At 34.8% G+C, this 24,820-nt stretch overlaps 2 protein-coding genes across 7 annotated transcripts; one reads left to right on the top strand and one right to left on the bottom strand.

Annotated features, from left to right (window-relative positions):
* Positions 1-1,158: 1,158 nt before the first annotated feature.
* Positions 1,159-22,392, top strand: LOC126770837 (globin-like). 6 transcript variants are annotated; one of them, XM_050490435.1, is made up of 5 exons: positions 1,174-1,410; positions 17,911-17,948; positions 19,145-19,305; positions 19,702-19,927; positions 20,629-22,392. In XM_050490435.1, exons 3-5 carry the CDS (start codon positions 19,151-19,153, stop codon positions 20,764-20,766), a joined length of 519 nt encoding a protein of 172 aa, XP_050346392.1. In that variant the 5' UTR covers positions 1,174-1,410; positions 17,911-17,948; positions 19,145-19,150; the 3' UTR covers positions 20,767-22,392. The 6 variants fall into 6 exon arrangements, 5 of the variants coding, with proteins under 5 accessions (XP_050346390.1, XP_050346392.1, XP_050346389.1 ...); XM_050490434.1 differs by lacking the exon at positions 1,174-1,410 and adding an exon at positions 17,096-17,113; XR_007669491.1 differs by lacking the exon at positions 1,174-1,410 and having other exon boundaries at positions 17,795-17,948; positions 20,629-21,439; positions 21,570-22,392.
* Positions 10,427-11,338, bottom strand: LOC126770885 (uncharacterized). Its single transcript, XM_050490494.1, has one exon. The coding sequence runs from the start codon at positions 11,336-11,338 to the stop codon at positions 10,427-10,429; it is 912 nt and encodes a 303-aa protein (XP_050346451.1).
* Positions 22,393-24,820: the final 2,428 nt, after the last annotated feature.

Here is a 24,820-nt window from a genome sequence, read left to right as displayed (position 1 = left end):
TTTCTAAATCAATAACTGTGTAACTGTGATGTATTAAAAACGCCCAAAGATATTCAAGTAGTACTGGTACTAACAATCAGCGAGGGACACCAACCAGCTGCGACATTATAAACATCAGTTGCTTATTTTCACACAAAACATGCAATCACTTCAAAAACCCAATAAAGTAGAGCGACGATGATTACGTAACGCAAAGTACTTTCAAACCTCAAATCATCCCACGTTAGTAACTGAAAAGAACAGAAAAAGGTACCATCTTCGTATTGCTGAATTACAATAGGTATTTTGTACATACATATTTTATACACACGATCGTCTGGTTCTAAGGTAGGCAACTTAATGCCCGTGTTATGGGCATGCTGATAAACATTTTTGCGTATGTAATTTCTAACAATTGCACATATACATTCAGACTGGTGGAGGAAATTGAGCCCGCAACCCCGGAGTGGAAGGCAGGGATACTGGCAACTGCGTCAACAGGCTATATATAGTCTTAGCAAATACTATACGATATAGATCCAACTGTATCACAGAAGTTTGCTTCGCTTCGTGTCGTGAGGTATCATACTGTGCTCAGAGTGAAGTGAAAGAAAAACTCTTCAGGATTTGAGCTATAGTTTCACAGGGTTATTGTTAAGTCCTTGATTATGTTTTCATTCGTGACGTTAATTTTATTTATTTATTTAATACAATATCATGGCATTTCGTTATGTGTTTTTATTAAACCATTTTCAAGCAGAATTTCTGTTTTTAAATACACTTATGTGTACATAAGTAGCTACAATATGAATTAGTCGTAATGTTAGTGTTCAACTGTGTTCCCTATATTTTAGGAGTTTAACTCTACTGTCTATCTTCTTTTTCCAATTTTAAATTAAACAATTCTAAATCACTCATTTGGACATGAATAAATTGAGCTGAATAATAAAAGTAAACAAGGTTTGATACCTACGTAACTTTGTAGCTTTAAGCTGAGAGAATACTTTAAAATTAAAAAGGTGAAGCCGCTGTTGACTATGCAAAGGCTGTAGCCTCAACTCACGTACAACAATCTAATAAAATAACTCAGTGTACGTCTAGCAAAGAGGTTATACATCACTTAGATTCGTGCCCTACGGCGTGGCTCGAAGGGCGGGCGGGGCGTAGTAAACAACTGAAAACTGTCAGTATCAAACCAGCCTCCGTACAGATATGATGTGTCTCTTGAGTCATTGACCGCACATACGGTCACGCGGTAAAAAACTTTATTAAAAAAACACTTCAACGTACAAAACTGATGTAGCGCATTGCTGCTTTAACAATTGCGACATTATACAATGTGTTATGAGTTTTATGAATGCAATTAGTGGTAAAGAATATCAGATCCAGCGCTCGGATTAATAAGTGACATAAAACGAGTCATATGTAAAGGTACGTCTGTTCAAATAACTTGCTTAATTTTACTTGGCGTGTACTTATGAAAATTCCGCAATTAAATAGAGTACTATATTTTAACGATGTTCTTTAATGAATATTAATTATTACAATTTGTAGGAAACATAATTTCGATGTACATTTTCAAATGTCTGTCTTATTAGAATTAAAATCATACTGTAATTAGTATTTAATATTTGAAGTGAAGTTATTTCAAGAAATATTTATATATGTATATTTGAGGAAAATGTGTTTTTAATCATACTTAAAATTTACATACCTAATTCGATACTTGTTTTAATTGAAATTGCAATCTTATCGCAATCGATAAGCATTACAGGTGTAATAAAATAAGTTTTATCAAAATGTTTTGTCAGTTATACGAATCAAGTTAGCAACAACAATAAGCAACCATATTTATAATACAAATTTTCCATAAATAAATAATTAATTTATACACGTGTGACGAATCATTTTATTTTCAATTAAGTAAAATAGAATTATAATTATTATATATAGATTTATAAGCTATATACAGTCATTTTTATTTATATATTCTATAACTAAAATAAAAAAAAAATTACATATTAAAAATTTATAGAAAAAATACGCCGTCTAAAATATTGTCCTGTGGCATTGTACCCAAGACGCTGGCACTATTGCCTCTCTGCACCGCTAGACTCAGGCTTTGGGGTAAATAAGCGCCAGTTCTTTCTAATATATTTCAGAGAAATAATTAAATCAAAGAATGTTGGCAGAAATGCAAGAAGTTTTTAAATAAAATAAAATACTTACATATAACGTAAATACTTTGTAGCTCTTTGTTGGGAGTTAAGTGTACAGAACCTGCTCTTCTAGAGCAGACTCTATAACGATAGTTTAACGATAGTAGTAACAGAAACTCACAAAAGTAAAGATTTTTATAGATTTAAATACAAATCGCAATAACATTTTTAAATACTACAACAGACAAAAACATCGTCCTACTTTACAAATGTATATCAATTTATTTAACATAAAAACAATATTTAATTAAATGTTATACTAATATTAAATTTATTAATTGTGATTACTACAGTTCATACTGTCTCAAGTATGACCTAAAAAAACAAGATATTTAGTATCAACCATATCGATTATACAATGGATACATGAAAATACCTGAAAGTAAACTCTGTATGTTTGTACATTTGAATATAATCTACATAACACTTAATACGAACTCCAAAGACCGTATTGAATTAACCCTCTCAATATAACGTAGCATAAAAAACCACTAACCGTAACACGAGCTTGACCTACATATTGAACCCATAAATGTTTATGAAGAAGTTCAACAAATACCAGGTAAACCGGAAGATTTGTGACTCGAATATCAAGTTGACCTTTCTAATCTGAAGACCGTTTTAATGAACTTTTTTTATAATTGATGATGATGATGATGTCCTCCTAACCGACCCACGGCGGCCAATCTCAAGAGAGATTAGCCAACTGCGCAGGACATATTATATTCCCAAGTGTGTGCGCAAACACAGGTGCATTCTCTATTCCCTAACTCTCATAATCCGATGGGACAGCAACCTGACACGACTGAAAAAAGTTCTGGCGCAGGACCAACGGATTTACGTGCTTTCCAAGGCACGAGAGTGTACACACTTTCAACATCCAGACTCCGGGCTACTATTGAGAATTTTTGACAGAAAAACTCAATTACTTTTTCTTAGCCCGACCGGGGATTTGAACCCAGGATCTCCGGGTCTGCGGCCTTCCATGTAGCCACTAGACCAACGAGTCAGTCACATACATATGTATAATTAATAGGATTAGTAGATTTAAAAAACAGCATCTAAGCATACAACAATATAATAGACTGTCCAGAATCGCTTATAAAAATCCTACTTATCGTTCCTGCTAGATATCCTCCATCTCCGATAACACCCCTCTGCTCACCCTTGCGTTGAACTGTTCTTGGTGCAATTTCCCCAATTTCAAGACTGTGTAAACTTCTGAACCAGGTTTGTTCTTTTGTCGTCATTCACGCAGATTCAATTCCTTTTTGATGTATGTAAATGGGTACTTGAATGATAAATAGTTATGAGTATCACGTGTTGGATATATTTATAAATTATTATTTTTCGTTTCTTCCTTTTTTTTTAAGCTTCTTTTTTTGTATTTATGAACTGGTTTCCATTTTTCATTTACATGTTATGTTTACTTTTAATTGGTCTCTACACTTAGATGATAAGTTTGTATTTATTGTTTCTTTAAATGTATTAGTGTGATTGTAAGAAAACCTAATAAATAAAATTAAATAAACTAAAATAAACACAAGCGTTTCTGATCTCTCCGGGCGCCTTATGTCATCTTCTTTAATATTTTTTGAAGCATCCTATTACTATCAGTTCAAATATCAAACTTTTATCGGTAATATTTATTTGCAGAAAGCGTGTACTAAAATTTATCAGAAGGTAGACGAACGTCAGTAAGTAAGCACTACAGTATGCTGCAATACTATATAAAAATTTATTGAACCGATTTCGATGAAAATAAATAGATGATATAGCTCAAATTTCCATAAATATGTAGAAAAAAATAAAGTAAAATCCATGACAAGCAAACTTTAATTATATATTAGCATGACATTTTATAAAAAACGGTACAATATCACAAAAAAAAATTTAATTCAATCTTTTTCAACCGTTTTACATACGTTTTCTTTATTTCAAATAATATTATTGAAAACGAACACACTCTATTTTCAAATAAAGCCTCGATTATTCTTAGTTCAAACGGCCATATATTATACGAATATAAAACTTCAGCCCCGTACGTATTGATTACCTTGGATTGTTTCCAACGGCCCCATACCGGACCGGAAACTATTACTAAACGCGGTGAATTTACGGCAACAATATATTTGTTTTGGCATTGTTGCTAATTAACAAATAGTATTAAATTACTGACGATTAGTATGAAAAATATATTTTTCCACGGACAATCTACTTGTCGGATATGTCGCTCCAAACGTCAGGTTATTTTTTTATTATTGTTACAATTGCAAGATGTCGCATTATGTACATGGATAATTAATTAACGGTATTTCAAATCAAAAATACAATGTTGTTAAATGTCGAAACGAAAAATATCAAGAACAAAATATACTATTTAAATAGGTAGACTTTTAATACTTGAATCGTCATTTTACAATATTAATTTACATTAAATACTTTATACTTTTTATTTATAACTTTATAGAAAATTAAAATAAAAAGAACAGAGATGTACAGAGAGACAATAGTGCCAGCGTCTTGGGTACAATGCCACAGGACAATGTTTTAGACGGCGTGTGTTTGCTTTAAATTTGTAATGTGTATTTTGATCTTTTTATTTTAATTTTGTATTTTATGAAAATGTCTGTACATAGTTTCAACAAATAAATAAATTTAACTTTATAGTAATTGTAGTTATTCTTACTATTTAGTGCTGCTGTTTTTGAGTCAGCTTATTTTTTTAATTAATTTCGAATGATGTGTTAAAGAATGCAAAATGCCACGATGAAATCACCATTAAGTATGGATAAAATAAGAACGATTTCTCTGACGAGAGCCACTCATTCCGGTTGACCTATGATACTTAAAAAATCTTTGTTATTAGTAATCCGCTTAAAACTTTTAATTGAAAGTATTTATACTTTTAAATAAAGATAATGGTATAAAACTTTTTCTCAAGAAATTCACAGGAAAAGCCTGGAGTTTGGACATTATTTGCACTTCCGGATTATGGGAGTGGAGGCATAAAGAACACACAACACACATATTAAAATACGTAAAGCTCACTACAATGTAGCTACTCGTAACTGTGATCGATTTTTGATTAAAACTGATTTCAATTCAAAAGCATATGAATATTTAACTTTATTTTTAAAAAGTTTTATTTAGCTTGTCCCCGTATGTTTGTTCGTTTCAAGTTTTGTGAAAGCTTTTCCAACATCTTCTACTGAACTGATTCTTATAAAACTTTATACAACATTTTTTTTTATCATATTTGTAGGTACCTTATAGTGAGTGGTCACGGCGCCTATGTCTATAGGCGTTGGTAAATGTAATAAACTTAAAAACAACTGAATGGGTTTACGGTCCTCACCATTGGAGGGAGTGATTCATGAACAAGGTTTAGATGAATAATTCACTAGTTCTGTTTAAATTGGCTAAAAAATTATCAACAATAACCTTCATAGGTTATTGTTGAAAATTTCGAAAAAAAATACCGACTGAAGTCGACAATATGTAGACCTATATAGATTCAACCTCTGCGAAGACGGGACCGGTCGCTTGTGAGTAGCAGACTAAAATAAAAACATGGAGCGCATATGAAATATAGCAATATGACAAGTTATTCTTATTGAATTATATAGCAGTTATATATGATTAGACATATATATTTTTGTTAACTTTTTGTTTATACCGGTAAAATCTTATATTAAATTACATTATTTACACTTAGTCGACTTATACATTTATTATTAATATTTACATAATTTTTTTTGTACAATTATACAAACGATAATACTAATAGAATCCATCATAGTTTAAACAAAAAACAATATTATAAATACAACGTGCTGTCGACTTTTTCTAAGAATAAGCCCTTAGTTTATTTTAAAAAAAATACTACAATATAAAAAATAAGAAGAAATAAGGCGATTCGTCGTAGACGTGGTGTCGCTTGCAGTTTAATTTATTTCGCAATAATGGCGGCGTTCAACATGGCCGACCATCGATACGACGCTTCACCAGACCGACAAGCTGTCAAATCTTGTTTACCTCGTAATTTCAAATTTCGATCATTTTAATTTGTAATTTAAATTTATAAATACACACTCTATTCCATGTAATGAATTTTGCCTTAAATCGTGTATTTACCGTGTTACGACTACATGTATATCTGGTTCGCCTGCGTATTTCATCATTTCTGATTCGAGATGGAGAGGGCTATGCTCGGAGTTTCTCGCAGAGGAATCTGTCCATTGCTCTTTGAGTGACCTTGAGCCTTTTTATGAGGCCCATAGTGAGCGACCACGTCTCTGATCCGTAAATAACCAAAGTAACCGACATAGTGCAGAGAATTGCTAAATTGAAGTAGCAGTGGGTGAGGCACATCGCTCGCAGAAGTGACGGCCGCTGGGGCAGAAAGGTTCGAGAGTGGCGACCACGAATCGGAAGACGCAGCGTGGGCAAAGCCCCTACAAGGTGGACCGACGACATAAAAAGAGTCGCGGGAAGCCGTTGGTTGCAGGCAGCGCAAGACCGGCCAACATGGAAATCCTTAGGGGAAGCCTTAGTCCAGCAGTGGACGTCTTTCGGCTGACATGATGATGATGATGATGATGCTACATGTTATTAATTGTTCTTGTTTTAAAGGCGATACATAAAGAAATCAAATGATTACTTACAAAGGAAATTAATTGTAGTTGAAGGGGATCGCAGCTTAACCACCAATTAAAAACTCCGGCAGACTTTAAGAGTTATTTATTGTGACAAGTCAACAATGTTTACATTAGAGCGCACAGTAAAAATAGTTGAAATAATTAATTTATTAAAAATAAACAACAACAACAGCGCTTATATAGGCATTCCCCTCTCACGATGACCACCACGCGTGCTTGCCACTTTTGGGACCTCCTCCTAGGCGAAAACAAAAGCGATGCATGCGGCCATCTTGCTGGGGGTGTGGTCAAGCGTGTGACGTCGCTGCGAGGACAATAGATGCGCATGCGACCATATTGCCGAAGGGGCGTATCCATACGTGTGACGACATACATCAGACCACTGCAACATCACCTGATCCATGACGTGGTTGATCAGGTGATGTTTGTGCTGCGTTTAGACGCATTGTGCACTCGCCACACTACTCCCCCGCCGAGACCGTGACTACGGGCGATAGTAGTTTGGGAATCTGACCACTCTACCACTCCTGGTTTTACTGGCAGGGATGGCATCAGACTTCTCCTGAACTTTGATATTCTGGTCTGTCTGGTCCTCAGCGAGTATGTAAGCTGGTTTCAGTCTGTCTATGCTGATTCGCTGCGTTTTGCCTTGTACGTCGATGTCAAAGGTTTTCTCCTCGCGTCGCAGCACCCTGTATGGACCTGAATAAGGTGCTTGAAGGGGTTTCCGATGGGGACCCTGCCGGATAAATACGTGCGAGGTAAGCCTAAGGTCTTTTGGTATGTAAAAAGTTTGATTAGAACTTGTGTGCCAAGATGATGGTTGTGGCCTTAATTTATTGACATGTGTTCGGATTCTACCAATGAATTCGGTGATGTCCTCGATGGTTGGGGGTGCTGATGAGAAGAACTGTCCAGGTAACCGCAGTGGTTCCCCGTAGACAAGTTCGGCCGTTGAAGCTTTAATGTCATCCTTGAATGCGCTGCGTATACCTAGTAATACCCAAGGTAACACTTCTACCCAGTTCGGAGTAGAATGACAGGCAATTGCGGCTTTTAATTGACGGTGTAGTCTTTCTACCATACCATTAGCTGTCGGATGATATGCCGTTGTGGTATGATGGTTGGCACCGATGAGCTTGACCAGTTCTTTGAAAGCGCCCGACTCAAACTGCCGACCACGGTCAGTGGTGATGTGTTCGGGGCACCCGAACCGTGATATCCAACCACTGGAAAGGGCAGCAATGCAGCTTTCGGCGGTGATGTCTTGTAGTGGGTAGACTTCTGGCCACCTTGTGTAGCGGTCCACGATGGTTAGGCAGTACCTGTAACCTAAACATAAAGGTAAAGGACCTATCAAATCCAAGTGGATGTGTCGAAAACGTGCGGAAGGGCTTTCGAAGGCTTGTAGCGGAGCTTGAGTGTGTCTGGTCACTTTGCTTTGCTGACATTGTTGACACTCCTTTACCCATTGTCGACAGTCTTTGCGGATACCAGGCCAAATGTAGCGCTCTGTAACTAACTTGACCGTAGGCTTGGCTCCTGGATGGCTTAAATTGTGGAGCGAATCGAATACCTGCTTGCGATATGAAGGTGTGATGAATGGTCGAGGATTACTTTGAGAGACATCGCAGTATACCAGAAGAGCTGGCTCTGACTCTAATCGTATTTTCTTCAACCTAAGCGCAGACCCATTTTTCAGCAGGTCCTGTAGCTCGCTGTCCGCCTCTTGTGCTTTGACCAGGGAGTGGTAATCTAAGGGTATAGAAACTGCCTCGATACGCGAAAGGGCATCTGCAACAATATTTTCTTTACCAGCTACATATCTGAAGTCTGTGGTGAATTGGCTTATAAAGTCCAAGTAGCGAAACTGGCGTGGCGAACTGTTCTCTCGGTGATTAGCAAAGACAAACGTAAGTGGTTTATGGTCCGTGATGATACAAAATGTCCGAGCTTCCACCATAAATCTGAAATGTCTAATTGCGTCATACACTGCCAATAACTCTCGGTCATATGGGCTGTACTTTTTCTGTGATGGACTTAGCTTCCTCGAAAAGAATGCTAAGGGTTGCCATTCATTGTTCTTGAACTGTTGCAGCACAGCCCCTATTGCTGTATCTGAAGCGTCCGTCTGTATGGACAGTTCTGCTTGAGGATCTGGGTGGACCAAAAGCGTAGCTTCTGAAAGTTGCTTTTTAGACAGTTCGAAAGACTCTAATAGGGCAGGCGTCATGTTAATAGGCTGCGATCCCTTGGTTTTAGGCCCAACGAGGAGTTGGTTGAGCGGTGCCTGAACTTTTGCAGCATTAGGTATAAAACGGCGATAAAAATTGATCATACCTAAAAATCTTCGTAATTCTTTTAGCGTCTTGGGTACCGGGAAGTTCTGAATGGCTTCAACCTTCGATTCTAACGGCTGTATTCCTGCTGCTGACACGTTGTGGCCCAGGAACTGGACTTGCGTTTTGCCGAAAGTACATTTGTTGGTATTTATTAGAACTCCATATTCTGCTAGTCTTTGGAACAACAACTTGAGATGCTCTTGATGAAGGGTACTGCTGCTGCTGAAGACTAGAATGTCATCCAGGTACCCATAACAAAAATCTAAGCCCCGCAGTACCTCGTCCATGAATCTTTGAAAGGTTTGTGCGGCGTTACGAAGACCGAACGTCATGAACGGGAATTCGTAAAGCCCGAAAGGAGTGGCGATAGCGGTTTTCGGAATGTCGTCTTCGTATACTGGTATCTGATGATAAGCTTTAACCAGGTCTATGGTTGAAAAGACCGTACTGCCTGTCAACTGGCACGTAAAATCATGCAAGTGCCTGATAGGGTACTTATCGGGAATTGTACGGGCGTTTAGGGCTCTGTAATCGCCGCACGGTCGCCACCCGTCGTTTTTCTTCTTAGTTAAATGTAACGGTGATGACCATGGGCTGTCAGATCTTCTTGCTGTGCCACTCTGTAACATCTCATCGAACTCTTGCTTAGCGATTTTTAGTCTTTCCGGGTCTAACCGTCGCGGGCGGCTAGATACCGGTGGTCCATCGGTGGTACGGATATGGTGCACCGTAGAGTGTTTGGTGATGTGCGGCTTTCCAGCAGGGCGAGTGATTTCTGGGAATTCTCTAAGCAGGCGATGATAAGATGTATCCTCTAAAGTCGTACGGACTGAGGAAATTGTTTCCGTAGAACGTTGTTTCGGGAGTGCAACAGCAAGTGTGGTAACACCGTCAACGAGGCGCTGGTTGCGACAGTCGACTAGCAGGTTGTAGTAACTTAAAAAGTCGACGCCGATGATGGGCTTTGAGACGTCTGCTACGACGAAACGCCACGTGAAAGCGCGCCTAAGTCCTAGATCCAGCGTTAAGGGGAGGAAGCCATATGTGTAAATGATAGTCCCATTTGCAGCGAACAATTCGTATCCCATTTTGTTTCTAGGTTCCCGAACAGCGGATCTTGGAAAGACACAGAGGTCTGAACCGGTGTCAACTAAATATTGCACTTTGGTCTTGCGATCCGTGATGAACAGGCGGCCCGAAATTGTAAGGCAGTCGTCTACCGCCACTACTGGCTGCCTTGAGAGTTTCCCATCTTCTTGTAGCTACACGGTTGAATACATTTGCGTGCGCGCTCGCCGAATCTATAATGGTACCAACAGTACGGGTAGTTATTTGTTTGTGAGCGGGAACGTGCGCGGGAATGTCGTCGCGATCTGTCTATGGCGAATCGTGAGCGGGATCGTGGCTGTCTTCGGTTAAGTTGCATGCTAAGTATCTCCATCTGCTTGCTCAGCTCAGCTACGGTCTGATTCAGGCTTTCGAAACTAGTACTTGGTACTCCTAGAGTGGAACTAGATGCACTGGCTACTTGCCCGGCTACTCGACCGGCTACTGGCACGGCTACTTGCTCGGACACTTGCAATGTTGCTGGAACGATTTCGTTGATACGGTCGGCAAGCTCTGCCATGTCTTCAAGGCTCATCTTCGTATGCTGCGCTGCTATACACGTCTGCAAATGCGTTGGGAGTCGACTTGACCAGATGGTACGGATAAAATCGGTTGGAACAGTTGGCCCAGCTAGGTGTTGTAGATGCCGTAAAAATTGTGTGGGCTTTCTATCACCGAGTTCCTCGTGCATTAGAAGTTGTTTTATTTTACGCTCTTGTGAAGCTGACAGCCTCCGTATTAATTCGGCTTTTAATTTGTCGTACCTGCCGGTGGAAGGTGGAGCTACGACCAGGTCCCTTATTTCCGCCGTGTGCTGTGGTTCTAGTTGCGCTAGTACGTAATAGAACTTCGTGGAGTCTTCTCGGATGCCGGACAGGGTGAATTGACCTTCGAGCTGTGCGAACCATAATTCTGGATCATCTGGGTTGAATACAGGTACTCTCACTCCAACTCGCATCGTTTCTCCAGTGGCCGGAAGGGCGGTAACAGCTGTGGCGTCACGTGATAATGGAGCGTCCGGCATTGACATCTTGAAAGGTCTTCTTCTTCTTCGTTCTTCAAACGTCGGGGTCACCAGTGAAGGGGATCGCAGCTTAACCACCAATTAAAAACTCCGGCAGACTTTAAGAGTTATTTATTGTGACAAGTCAACAATGTTTACATTAGAGCGCACAGTAAAAATAGTTGAAATAATTAATTTATTAAAAATAAACAACAACAACAGCGCTTATATAGGCATTCCCCTCTCACGATGACCACCACGCGTGCTTGCCACTTTTGGGACCTCCTCCTAGGCGAAAACAAAAGCGATGCATGCGGCCATCTTGCTGGGGGTGTGGTCAAGCGTGTGACGTCGCTGCGAGGACAATAGATGCGCATGCGACCATATTGCCGAAGGGGCGTATCCATACGTGTGACGACATACATCAGACCACTGCAACATCACCTGATCCATGACGTGGTTGATCAGGTGATGTTTGTGCTGCGTTTAGACGCATTGTGCACTCGCCACATAGTAATAAGTCTTTGTTGATATAAAACTTTTATATTAGTATTGTGTCTTGCTAGATAAATCGCAGATTCCAGGCACCCCCGGTGGACGGCCAGTATTAAATTATTGAGTCTCGGTCGAGCTACTGAGTTTGAAGTTTGAAATTTGACAGTTAAGCACTGCAGTGATAAGCGCGTAAAGCTGTGACTGTCCTATCGACTTATGTTAGTACACACACTGCGTAGACGATCCTTCTTGAGAATGGCCTCAATGACCGAAATCGGTCGGGAGGATTTTTTTATTATATTCGTAGTCGGGCGGGATGTTTGAAATTTTCACCATTCCAAATATTTTATATGCACCACCTACCCTTAGAACTAATTTATGTCATTTTCATCTGTTTGGCTCACTCCACTTTGGTTTCGTGGCAGTGGTGAATCGTGGACAATAATACTTAATATTTCTGTTTAGCGTAAAAATATAAGATGAATGAGTGGTAGCTAAACGAGCTTGCAAACATAGAATTCGCTATATACAATTTCATATTTCATTAAATGTTAACTTTCTTTACTGTCAACCAAGTTATCAAGCTTAAAAACAATATTTACCGTCTTTTTTATATTCTAGGTGTATTTATCAGTGGTCCTCTTTCTCCTCCTCTTTCGTTTCGTCCTTCTTTTGATTTTTTCAGTATTCTAAAAAATTCTCTAATCTATATTCTAAAAAAATCGAATCATTAATAGATTATACGAAAGTCCTATGGCGTCATCTTAATTTCTGATAATATACAATAATTTTCACCCATGCAAATTTAGAGCTACCCGTAAATATAATTAAATATTAAGCAAATCAAATAAAAAATACAAATGCTCGTATTAAAACATTAATGTTAGTTGGTTCGTAATTAAAGCAAATAAAAGCCGAGCAATTAACTCAATCAATTAACAAAGCGCAAACACAGAGTTTCAAATGTCAGTTTTAATTATTCAAATGAATTAATTTACGCACTAAAAAAAAGAAGAATTATACTAATTTATTGTTTCCTTGCATTGACTGTGTTACTTTGCAATTTATAGAGACGCTCCGGAGTCGAGATGGCCCAGTGTTTAGAATAAGAGAATCTTAACCGAAGTATGCGAATTCGAACCCGGAAAACATCGCTGATTTTTGAAAATTCGTTCTGATTAGATTAGTGATATTTAGTGATAAGACCTGCATTGGGTGAAATCTGCCACATGTGTACCTACCTGTATTGGAGCAGCATGGTGGAATAAGCTCCGAATCTTCTCAAATAGCTTGTTTATTACTATTTATTTAGTTCATTGAGATCATATGGAGAAGTCAAAACTTAAACGTAGTGATTTGTTCTAAGGAAATATATCACCGATTCTTATAAGATATCGGCATTTTGGATTTTCATAAAAATTCGATATAAATTTGATCTAAAATCTATTGGCTTGTTTCCAAAAATCACTTCATTTATTTGTCTTGTATATTTTATTGTTATTTATTTGTCTTATATGCATAACATTTAATAATTATGCAATAGAATTATGTCTGTACATCTTTTATGCTTTTTTATTTCCTTTAGCATATTTTATGAACACTTAATAAGCTTTTATAAATTAAAATTAAAAAAATCTGCGAATATCTTACTTAGGGCCATCTCGGCGCGATATTGACGTAGCTGCTGTTATCTAATTGTGTCCTAGCACGTTAAACTCTTCCATTCATTAACATCTCATCTTGCTAATAAATAAACATTGACAAATTATTATTATTAGCGAAGTTACCAAATAAGGACTGAAATAATAACAAATGAATACCAGGATCTATTTATAAATATTTTTCACATTCACGCCTTTTATAATAAATGAAAAACATCTAATTAACTTAACATTATATAAAAAAATTATATATAAATATTTTTATAACTCTTATTGGCTCAGTTGTAAAAATACACTTCCTCATTTGATGATGAATCAGTTTTTTATAAATGAATATTCAGAAGCTGATTATATTGTTAAAATAAAAAGAACTAAATACACATTACAAATTTAAAGCAAAAACACACCGTCTAAAAGATTGTTTATATTACTTTGGTAATTATATAAAATTAATTGATCATTTATCCTGCATGGATGTCGAATGGAAACGAATGCTATATGCATACTTTTTTATCACCTATGTATTACTTTATCGAGTAAATAAATATTATCTGAATCTATGTATATTTCTAACCTGGCATGTTTTTCTCTTAATCTTAATACAAAATGTAAATGTTGAAGAATTATTTATTAATAATATTAATATTGTAATTACCTGTGAGTGTAAAAATATATCCTAATTGGCGTATATTTTATATATATAGGTATATTTCGAAATTTATCCTACTGGACTAAACGAACTTCGATTTAACGATGTATTTAAAAAAATGATTATAAAATGTTCATTTGCACAAGAACCAATAAGCGAAATTGATTACTCTATTTGAAGTCTCTCTCTCTTTTGGAAATCGGCTAAAAACCCTAAGAAAGATTTAGTATATCAATCAATATGGTATAAAATTTCTCGATACCATAAAAAAACACAGCATTTTTGTAGAATATATAACTTTTTTAACAGATTTAAATCAATTAAAAAATTATATATATAAATATACACCTTAAGAAGCACATGGTACAATTACAAATATCATGAACACCTATATCGTAAATATTTCTATTTCACTCAAACTTAATGAACGCGTCACACAATTTCTTCCAACACTTAAAAATCACTATGTATTATATATACCTATACTACCAAACTACAAAATGAATTAAAATTACAAATTAAGCACTTAAGTATTAAGGGATGCTTGCCCACGATGTGTTCCTTTACCGTCGAGCACGGAATTATAAACAAATTTTCAACTGACTTATTACATTTATTTTAGTCAATATGCTATTTAATTGTATAGACAAAGTTAAATGAGATAAGTTTTTGAAGTACTTAAGTATTAGCATATAGATCGAAAGGTATAAGTAATGTTTTTCATTTAATTATCTACGATTAAGTGAAATTAGCTGTGCTCTAAACTAGTTACGCTTGGGGCTGATAGAGATGAATTGACGATAAAATTGCATCGCACTACGTTGACCCCAATTAAATGGGATAACATTTTTAATAATGATAATGGATAATGGGATTATATATGCTTGTACATAACAAGCATATATAATCATTTGCTGATAAAATCCTCAAAAATTTAATCATTATAACTTACTCTTTTTTAGAAAAGCTAGAAAAAAAATGAAAAGAATAAAAATATGGAAAACCTTTTTTCAACTGACATCAAATATATTTATAACAATAAACGTTTGTGATTTACATTTTGTCTATTTTTGATCTAGATAATTTCTCTTAAACTTAATCTTAGTATGAAGTATTGAGTCATCTCGATGTAGACATTACATGCATATTGCATATATCTATAGGTTACATAATAAAACTGACTGACTGTCTCGTTGGTCTAATGGCTTGATGTAAGGCCGCAGTCCCGGAGGTCCTGGGTTCAATTCCCAAGTCGGGCCAATAAAAAGTTATTGGGTTTTTCTGTCAGAAAATTCTCAGTAGCAGCTCAGGAGTCTGGAAGTTGGAACTGTGTACACTCCCGTGCCTCGGTAAGCACGTAAAGCCGTTGGTCCTGCGCCTGAACTCTTTCCGGTGGTGTCGGATTGCCGTCCCATCGGATTATGAGAGTTAGGGAATAGAGTGTGCCTGTGTTTGCGCACACACTTGTGCACTCTCTCTTGAGATTGGCCGCCGTGGCCGAAATCGATCTGGAGGACATTATTATTATTACATAATAAAAACTTCATAACTACAGTAATCAGTCAGAAAATAAATTTATTAGGTATATTAGTATTATATACGACAAATAAGCAGTAACCAGAGTAATTCGTTCAAAATTATTGTTTCTGGTTTTTGTGTTTGGTTATAACGTTTCAGAATTAATCATAACTATACTCTACTCTATTGTACTAGCTATCGTTCGTATCTTTACTAAATCGACTTAACAATCGGGGTAATATTACAATGGAAGGAAGGCGTGAAACTTAACAAAGCGCCACTGAATATTTATATGCTTAATTTGTGCTAATTCATCTCGCGCTCGACAACAAAGGTAAACATTGTGAGGTAACCTGCATGTTGTGGACGAAAATCTGTCACATGTATCCACCAACCCGCATTGGAACAGCATGGTGAATTAAGCTCCAAACTCTCTCCTTAAACGGATAAGAGGCCTTAGCCCAGCTGTGAGACATTTATAGCCTGTTACTTTCCTTTACTTATGATACAGTTTACATCGTATATAACTCCCTTATTAATCAATTTTGCGATCCACTTAACGATTCAAGCCCGATTGAGTCACTAACATCTAAAGTAAAATACAGTATTTACAATATTCAGCCGTGGTGGCTAGAAAAACTGAATAAGCAACATGTACTTAATTAAATTCTACAGAGCGTGGTAAAAAAAAACTCCAAAGCTTAGACAAAAAGAGAAGACCTTTGCGCAGCAGTGAAACAATTAAAGGGCGTTACGTTAATTTTATTTCGAAAGCAGAAACATTGCAATAAAGGATTACCTTATAACCAATATATACGTTTCATAGATCAACATAAATTGAAGCTTAATATTAAGCTGCGAGAACCAGGCAGATGTCCAAATAGGAAGATTATGTGATCAAAACTAAAGGTCTTATTTGTTTGACGGGTGCAAGTGGGTTAAGCTGTCTCTATTATGATATGTTATAAAATACATTTATCTCATATTCTGTTAGAGCGAATCGAAAACAAATCCACTTTGTATAATCTTTAAGAGGTTCAACGAACGGAAAAAAAATCTTTTATTAACTAACAACAATAACTAAACAAACAATATCATTTTTCGAAACTAATTTATGTCCCAATTAATTTTATTTATTATACGTTTGATTTAATAATTATATAGAGTCACGCTGGTCTGAATCACATGACCCTAAAACGTAACATAACGAAGAATACAAATTAAAATATGACTTATGAAATCTAAAACCCACATTATAATCTCGAATATTTATAAAGTGATTTCAATTTCATAAAAAAATATTTGATAAATCTTAGTCACTATGTAAATCGTAAGTTATATATGCGGTTCGTTGTTCTCATGTGATAGTAACCGTATCAATGTTGACAGCACAAATAAAACCATCAGACTGTTTAAACTACACGTATGTTATGTAAAATTGACGACAGTTATAGTTCAGTTGAACGCGCAGCAGCTAAGGTACACTAATTATACATTTTATTATACAAAAATATGTGATAATTTCAATTTCTTTCTTTATATTTTTTTATTATAACAAGATAACGAAATTTCTGGGTTAAAATCCCGGCAGACACCAGTGATATTTCATGTGCTTAATTTGTGTTCATAATTCATCTTGAGTCCTGCCTAGTGGTGTCAAAAATATTATAAGAAATGTTTGCATCATTCGAATTAAATTCTGTAAGATGTGTCAATCCACAAGAATCCACTAAGCCGCAGTAGAACAGCGTGCTGTATAAGCTCCATAACATATTCTTTAAGAGGAAGCCTTTACCCAGAGATGGAAATAATTTATATATGTTTAACAAGGGAATAGCATTCTCAAAAAACATTTAGTAGAGGTCTCATTTCGATTGTATATGCACCTACGTTTGCGGACACACTTGGGCACTATCATTTATCCCGCGCATTTGTGAAAATGGCTGCCGTGACGGAAATCAGTCGAAATTTTCAAGCTGCAAAGTAAATCATAGAGTTCCAAAAGTGAATATTTCGTTTCATAAAGTTAATAAATATATATATATAATTGAATAACCGATATTTCAATCACACAATATTAACACGTAATTATTTATTTAACGCTTGCAACTTGAAAGACAGTTGTTTGGTAACATATATCTTAGATAAACTCGATAACAAAAAGCTTTGGTAAATTTAACACACTTCAGTTCTCCTTCATTTGCGCTAGAGTAAGGTTCTTTTGTCTAGAAGTATGCTTTATTTCTACCTGTGTTCAACATTTGTTTTGTTGTCAGCGTTCGTTGTGCTAAAGAGGGTGAAACTTAGACAAAAGGTAAACGGAACATTTTTGTGAATTATTTTTACTCAACAATAAGGAGTTTATACATATATCAACAGAGATTAATATACAATTATAAATATTTTATATTTAAATAAACTTTACATAGTTTATTTACATTTCATTATATATATTTTTATTCAATAGTTATTAAATATAATTAACTATTTACAATTATTGGTGAAGGAAAACATACAAACATATGGATACTTGCGTCTACCTGTAGCCAAATAAAACCTGAGGCGTGTACAATGTAGAAACAGCCCTGGATTTATGGCTAGACCTACAAGGTACTCAGCTAAAAAGAAAATTTTACTCTAACGGCTTCGGAATGGAGGAGCCTCAAATGTCACAATGCCTAGGGACTTTGAATCTCTAAGTTCGGGCATGTGTAGAACAGAATATACAGATACTTACATAGGTATATCTGAGTTCTAGTAGTAGATACACGTATCTTAGTAATAAGTACAATATGATATATTAACGACTTATTTTCCTTAGCAATAAAGAAAGCCCTTGCCCAGCTTTGGAACATTCATATTATTCTTCATGAAAAATCGGTATATCTTAGTAAACAAAATACTTAACTTAAAAAACTTCTGTCGGTTTATTTCTCGTAGCGTAAGGCGAACTTGTTTTAAACAACATCTGCCCTAAATGACTTATTTTATAAATAGCTGAAACGTAAATATTGTGTAAAGACATAAAATATAATACTTTTTTATCATAGGTTTTTAATGATGAAATAAAAGCTTACCTTTCGGGCTTTCTTCGTGGGCAAACCATAAACTTTATCAATAAAAGCATCATAAAAGTGAGATGTTCCATTGGATGGTGAAAGCGTGGATTTGAAACGAATTTTCATGTTTATAATGAATTAATCTTGTGCTCATCAAAAGATCGTTAGGTAACTTGCTTGCTTCCGCCATATCTGCACCGTTATGTACGTATCCACAAATGAACAAGCTTGGTTAAAGCCTTAATCGACAAAATTAATACCGGGGTTCTCTTGAATAATGTTACTGAAAGTGGGCTTATAAATAATAATAATAGCATCTGATCTATCAGAGATATTTTGAAATTTATACAATACATATATAATATACGTATTTTAGACATATTCCTTTTGAATGTAAATAAAATATTTTTATTACTTATTGTATTTTCTAACGTATCTTCATTTCACACAGGTGACAATGGGTAGCTGGTTAAGCTATCTTTGGTGGGGTGGAGACCCAGATATAGTGAACACACAGTCTGGTCTGACGAGACGTGAGGTTTACGCAGTTCAGCAGTCATGGGCGCCAGTGTATGCGAACTCTGTTGCAAATGGAACCGAGTTGTTAAGGAGGTAAAGTTTAAGATAACATAGAAAATAAGAATGATAAAAGCATTATGACAAATATACAAGAAAAAACCTGTAGCGGGCTTGTCTGCGAGCCGCGATTAAACCGTGGTTTCAATCACGTAAAACTTAAACGGTGATTGTGGATTCAATACGAATATTGATTTGCTTAATTTATCTTTATAATTCATCTCGTGCGGTGAATGTAACATGTATATCAACCCGTATTAAAGCTGTAGATAAACTCCGAACCCTCCACTCAAAAGAGACGTTACTCTTTTCATTTTTAAAAGAAGGTTAGGAGATTCGTATTGGCACATTTACTGGCCGTTAGTACTTTTTGTATATTGTGTGTCATTTTAAAAATTGTATATTTTAACATCGTATAAAACTTTTTTTCAGATTGTTCCGAGCATATCCAGAAACGAAGGATTTTTTTAAAATGGTGAAGAAGTCTTCAGAAGAGGATTATTCTCAAAACCCTCAGTTCAAAGCGCACGTGATCAATTTGATGAGCTCCATTAACTTGGCAGTTCTCAACCTCAATCAGCCAGAAGTTGTCACCGCCATGATGAATAAACTAGGAGAGTCGCACGGGAGACGAAAAATACAAAAAGAACATTTTTATGTAAGTCACGCACATTTGCTTACATATTATTTAAATAACGACGATTTTTCTAATTTATACCAAAAATTTAATCTTACATGTATATATGTATTTTACAACTTAGTAAGTTTACTAAGTTGTAAAATAGTTACACTCAGCGTTATTTTTCATTTTTAAATATAGAATAGGAGAAAATTAAACGTCCTCAATTAGAATAATCTCATTTCAAATAAATAACAAAAAATATTAAACAATGACGAAATAATTAAATTTCTCCGCGCCTGTGACTATTTGTGTGTGTGACGTGATACTGCTCTCTTATATATAACAATTCCTAATAATAGTGTATTAAGTATACACTATTGTTATTTTTTTTTATAAATTCTATTATTATAAATTTGATAATACAAAACATTAACATTGCTTGTATATATGTAGGTACCTGTTCGTTGTTTTTTTTTTCATTTAATAAAATCAATCGACAAAGCATCATTTTTAATATTTATGATTACAACCTTTTAATTAACCCCTGTTGGTATGTCAAGATTAAATTTCTCAAATTAAATTAAAATCTGTTACGACGAAATTTTCAAACGCTTTTTCTGCTGGTGGTATAACAACAGTATATGTAAATGTTCGTTTTAGTACATGGATTAAATAAAAGCTTACTTAATTTTTTTAATTATTAATTTTTAATTAAACTTATATGTTTTTGTTAATAGAGCTTAAAGGACGTCATAGTGAAGATGTTCATCGAAGTTTTAAAACTGGAAGGAGCGACGCTCGCTGCTTGGGGCAAGACAGTGGACTTTTGGTACAAGCACATCTTTGAAACGTTAAGTCAAGGAGACACGAGATAACGCCTGAAGCCTATCATACTTACAAAGAAATAAATTAATTCTATAGCTTTGCATCTTAGTTAACCCAACTAACATTTGCATAACTTAAATATCTTTATTACGAAATGATACCGGAAATTAATATTCAGAATCACTAATAATTTATAAAAGGCCTTTTATCAATAATATTTAAAGTTAATTATAAAATAGTTATAAAATTTTATAAAATTTGATAAATAGCTATAAAACTGCTTATTTATTAATCTATTGAATAGGCAGTTGTTTTGATTAAATATATTAGTAAAATATATTATAATAATATTAAAAAAATACATATATTTTAACATATCATATGATTTGTAATGTAATGTATCTTTGAATTTATAAATTCATAATTTTTACAGTTTTATAATAAATACGTTGTCGTTCTAGCAAGAATCAAAATGATTTCGTGATTACCCCGTGGAACATTTCTGGACGCTAACTACGTATTCGTTGGTAAAATTGATCCATTGCGAGAGAAACACATATGTATGTTTATGTATCGTGTGAGAGTTCAAGGAACTGTACTAGGGCGCTAATCATATAATGCTAAATATATGATATGTAAACTTTATATGACTCTAATTAAATAAAATTTAAAACAACAAATTGTGTAATTTTATCCTATTTTCAATGTGATTGTTTTATTTAAGTACAGTACAGTAACAGTAACAGCCTGTTAATGTCCCACTGCTGGGCTAAGGCCTCCTCTCCCTTTTGAGGAGAAGGTTTGGAGCTTATTCCACCACGCTGCTCCAATGCGGGTTGGTATTTTATTTAAGTGATCATAATTTATTGTTAAAAGGCACCTATTTTTAATATGATGCAGTTATAAGTACATTTCATTTCGGATAGAGCACGGAACTAACATTTAAAATAAATTAATAACTAAAATACACCTATTATTAATAACCTATCTATATATAAACGAATAATCGTCATACTTGTTTAATTTTTTGTGTAATTTTTTTTATAATTTAGACAATTTTTTCATTCACCATTTATACTATAAACCTAAATTTATACTAAAAAAACCTTTGAAATTTAAAATTGATGAAAGTTAAGTATCACCAGGTGGGCCAAGAACAAAAGCCCGGCGGGTCGCATGAGGCCCGCGGGTCGCAGTTTAAGTACCGCTGGCCTGTGGATGGAGTCGCAGGGAATAACTAGTTGTTAACAAAATAGCATAACTTTGGCCACACATGTAAAATGGGATTTGCTTGCATTCTCAATGCAAACACTAAAACTATATAAACTATAAGTTGATATATCGTTGATTTTTTTTTGTTTTTTGACACTAATTATTTTTTAACAATAATATTCTGAACAATAACAAAACAAAATATAAAAACAGAAAAAGCTTCGACGTATAAAACAGCTTTATAGTAATATATCGAAATGCGACGAACAACAGACGTAATATAATATTGAATTACTTTTAATCATTATGTAAATACCATAGAACGCATGCATGTTTTGTAAATATGTGCAGAGTACTAAATTAGATAACATACAATGATATGTGCAAATATTGTTTTAATTTTACACAATTTGTTAAAACAGTAAGATATAATTTACTTGTAAATAAATATTCACATTACCTAAGGGTTGTTTTATTCAAAATTTCATGATTAGTTTTGAATATTACGTGTTTTTATAGATTAAGTTATACCCAAAAACCTTGCGTATGAATTTATGAAACTCTTTCAAAGAAATATAAGGGAAATCTTTGCTTTTCTCTGCAGGTACCCATTACTTTGTTGAAAAATGAAAGTAATCATTTCTTTAACTACAAATAATAATCAACATTTTTTTTGTAATATTTTAGCTCATTCTATTAATATGGTATGAAAATCGTTTCCTTCAAATTTTTTGTGTGTAAAGGCTGCCGAAGGCTAAAGCGTGAAGCGCTTTATATTCACAATGTTCTTACAGAAATAAAAAAATAGTAAAAATAGAAGCGTTGGCATTGCTGTACATGGGCGTAATTTATAGTTTTAATTTATTAGTATTTTCGCCAATCGTTTTTAGTTAGTTTGCCTTTATTCAGGTACAAGTAACTACACAGTGCAGCCTATTGAGTAGGAGACCCATGAAAAAAAATGCATGTCAGTACTTTTTTCGAGATTATTAAAATTAATGAATTGTTTATACCCAGCCCATAAATGTGACATTTTGAGGAGGTATTCGTTTTTTGAATATAGTTTAAATATTTCCACATATTATTGAGAACGATTATTTGCTGTTTCATTTGCTTTCTTTCATTTTAACAACTTTTATAGTGAAGCGACTGACCTCTCCCATTTTATATCACGTAAAATACGGAGTTTCAATCTAAATTTCATCACAGAAAATACGGAAGGATACTTTCCCCCAGTATTAGTAAGTAGACATTATTTTTGATATAATTTTTCTTTATTGTTTTTTCAGCTTGTCATTTTACTTTAATGACATTTATTACCTTAAATATTGCAACTCAAAATTGGATTTGATTTGATTCGATTATTAAATGAAACACACGCTTTTATATATATTTTTTTATTTTTTTTTTTACAATTAATCAGATAACATACATATCAAACCAGCCGAAGTATGGCTAAACCCATTTATTATCTAAACTTATGAACAATACAAGAAATTGATACATCGCAAATTCACCTTAGTTTAAATATATAGATATATTATATATGCATCCACTCTACATATAATCTACAACCTACTTATTCATAATCTAATTTTTGCATAAATTCAAAGTAAATATGCCCAAAAGAAATATTGTTGAACTATGAATATACATATAACTTTTTGGCAATTAATTGAGTATCATTTCTGTGCATAGCAAAATTAATTTTTCTTTAACATGTAACTTAGATCTTATTTATAAAGAGGCCACAAATATAACAGCGTTTCTGTCGTCAGTTCGATTATATAGGGACTTTTGTTAAACATTATTGCCTATACTATAAACATTACTCTTATGAAATGTAAGAAAAATATCCTTACACGATAACTGAATTAGCCTAGCAGTGCTGTGCAGTAAGAGTAGGGTGTACGGCGTGAGCGGTCGGCCCACCCTTGTGCGTACACGTTGCGCTGCGTACCGCCGGCCTTCGCCTGCGCTACACTTACATTACATTACCTTACGATACCGTACAACACTTCACATAATGATCAAAACAACTATTTGTCATCTACATAAAACTTTCTCCAAATGTTTATATTAAAATATGTCTACTTATTGTAACTTCTAAATAGTTACAGCCAACTTTACAAATAATTGATACATTAGACTCTCAAATAGATCTCTACTAACTATTATTAATGGTAAAAAATAAAGAATAAAATACTTCTAAACATTGCATTTCAATCACATAAGGTTTAGTTTAATTATACAATAATAACATCTTTTTAAAACCCGAACATAAGTATTACAAGAACATTGATATCGTTGAGTTCTGGAATGGAAAATAGCACACTTAAATTCACTAACTGTTACACTTACATAATAATTATTGTTCTTCTGTTTTGTTTGTAAAATACATTGCTTTAGGTAGTCTCAGAAAATAACAATAAAAATATATATATCAAGTATACGTTACGACGATACAATTCAAGATATACCTTAAAATAACTTAAAGAAACGTTAATACAGGTGGGTGTACCAAATAACAGTGCAGTGCGCTTCGTAAGTACGGGAGTGACGATAAATAGTTTGATTATTTGTGAGGTTAATGAACGAGGTAATACAGATATAAAAGGACATGAGACCGAGGACGCCCGCTGCGGCGCCGACACTTGCTTCTCTTATTTGGTACGCAGGCGGCGCCCGCCGGCCGCTCGCAGAGCCTCGGGTGCGGGAACAAGCGCCGTAAAGACAAGGCACATAGATCGGTCCCGCAGCGTATTCACGCGCGGGACCTCCGCAAGCGAAGCTCTGCGAACCGGCCAGTACTAGGCCCGATTACGATTCGAAATGAACCAGTTGCGGAAAAGATTACATAAAAACACCACGATACGATACGCAGCTGTCGAC

Source organism: Nymphalis io, chromosome 9 (genome assembly GCF_905147045.1).
Source record: "Nymphalis io chromosome 9, ilAglIoxx1.1, whole genome shotgun sequence".
NCBI classification, from domain to species: domain Eukaryota; kingdom Metazoa; phylum Arthropoda; class Insecta; order Lepidoptera; family Nymphalidae; genus Nymphalis; species Nymphalis io.
Note: the sequence above shows the minus strand (reverse complement) of the source record. Positions and strands in the feature narration are given on the sequence as shown.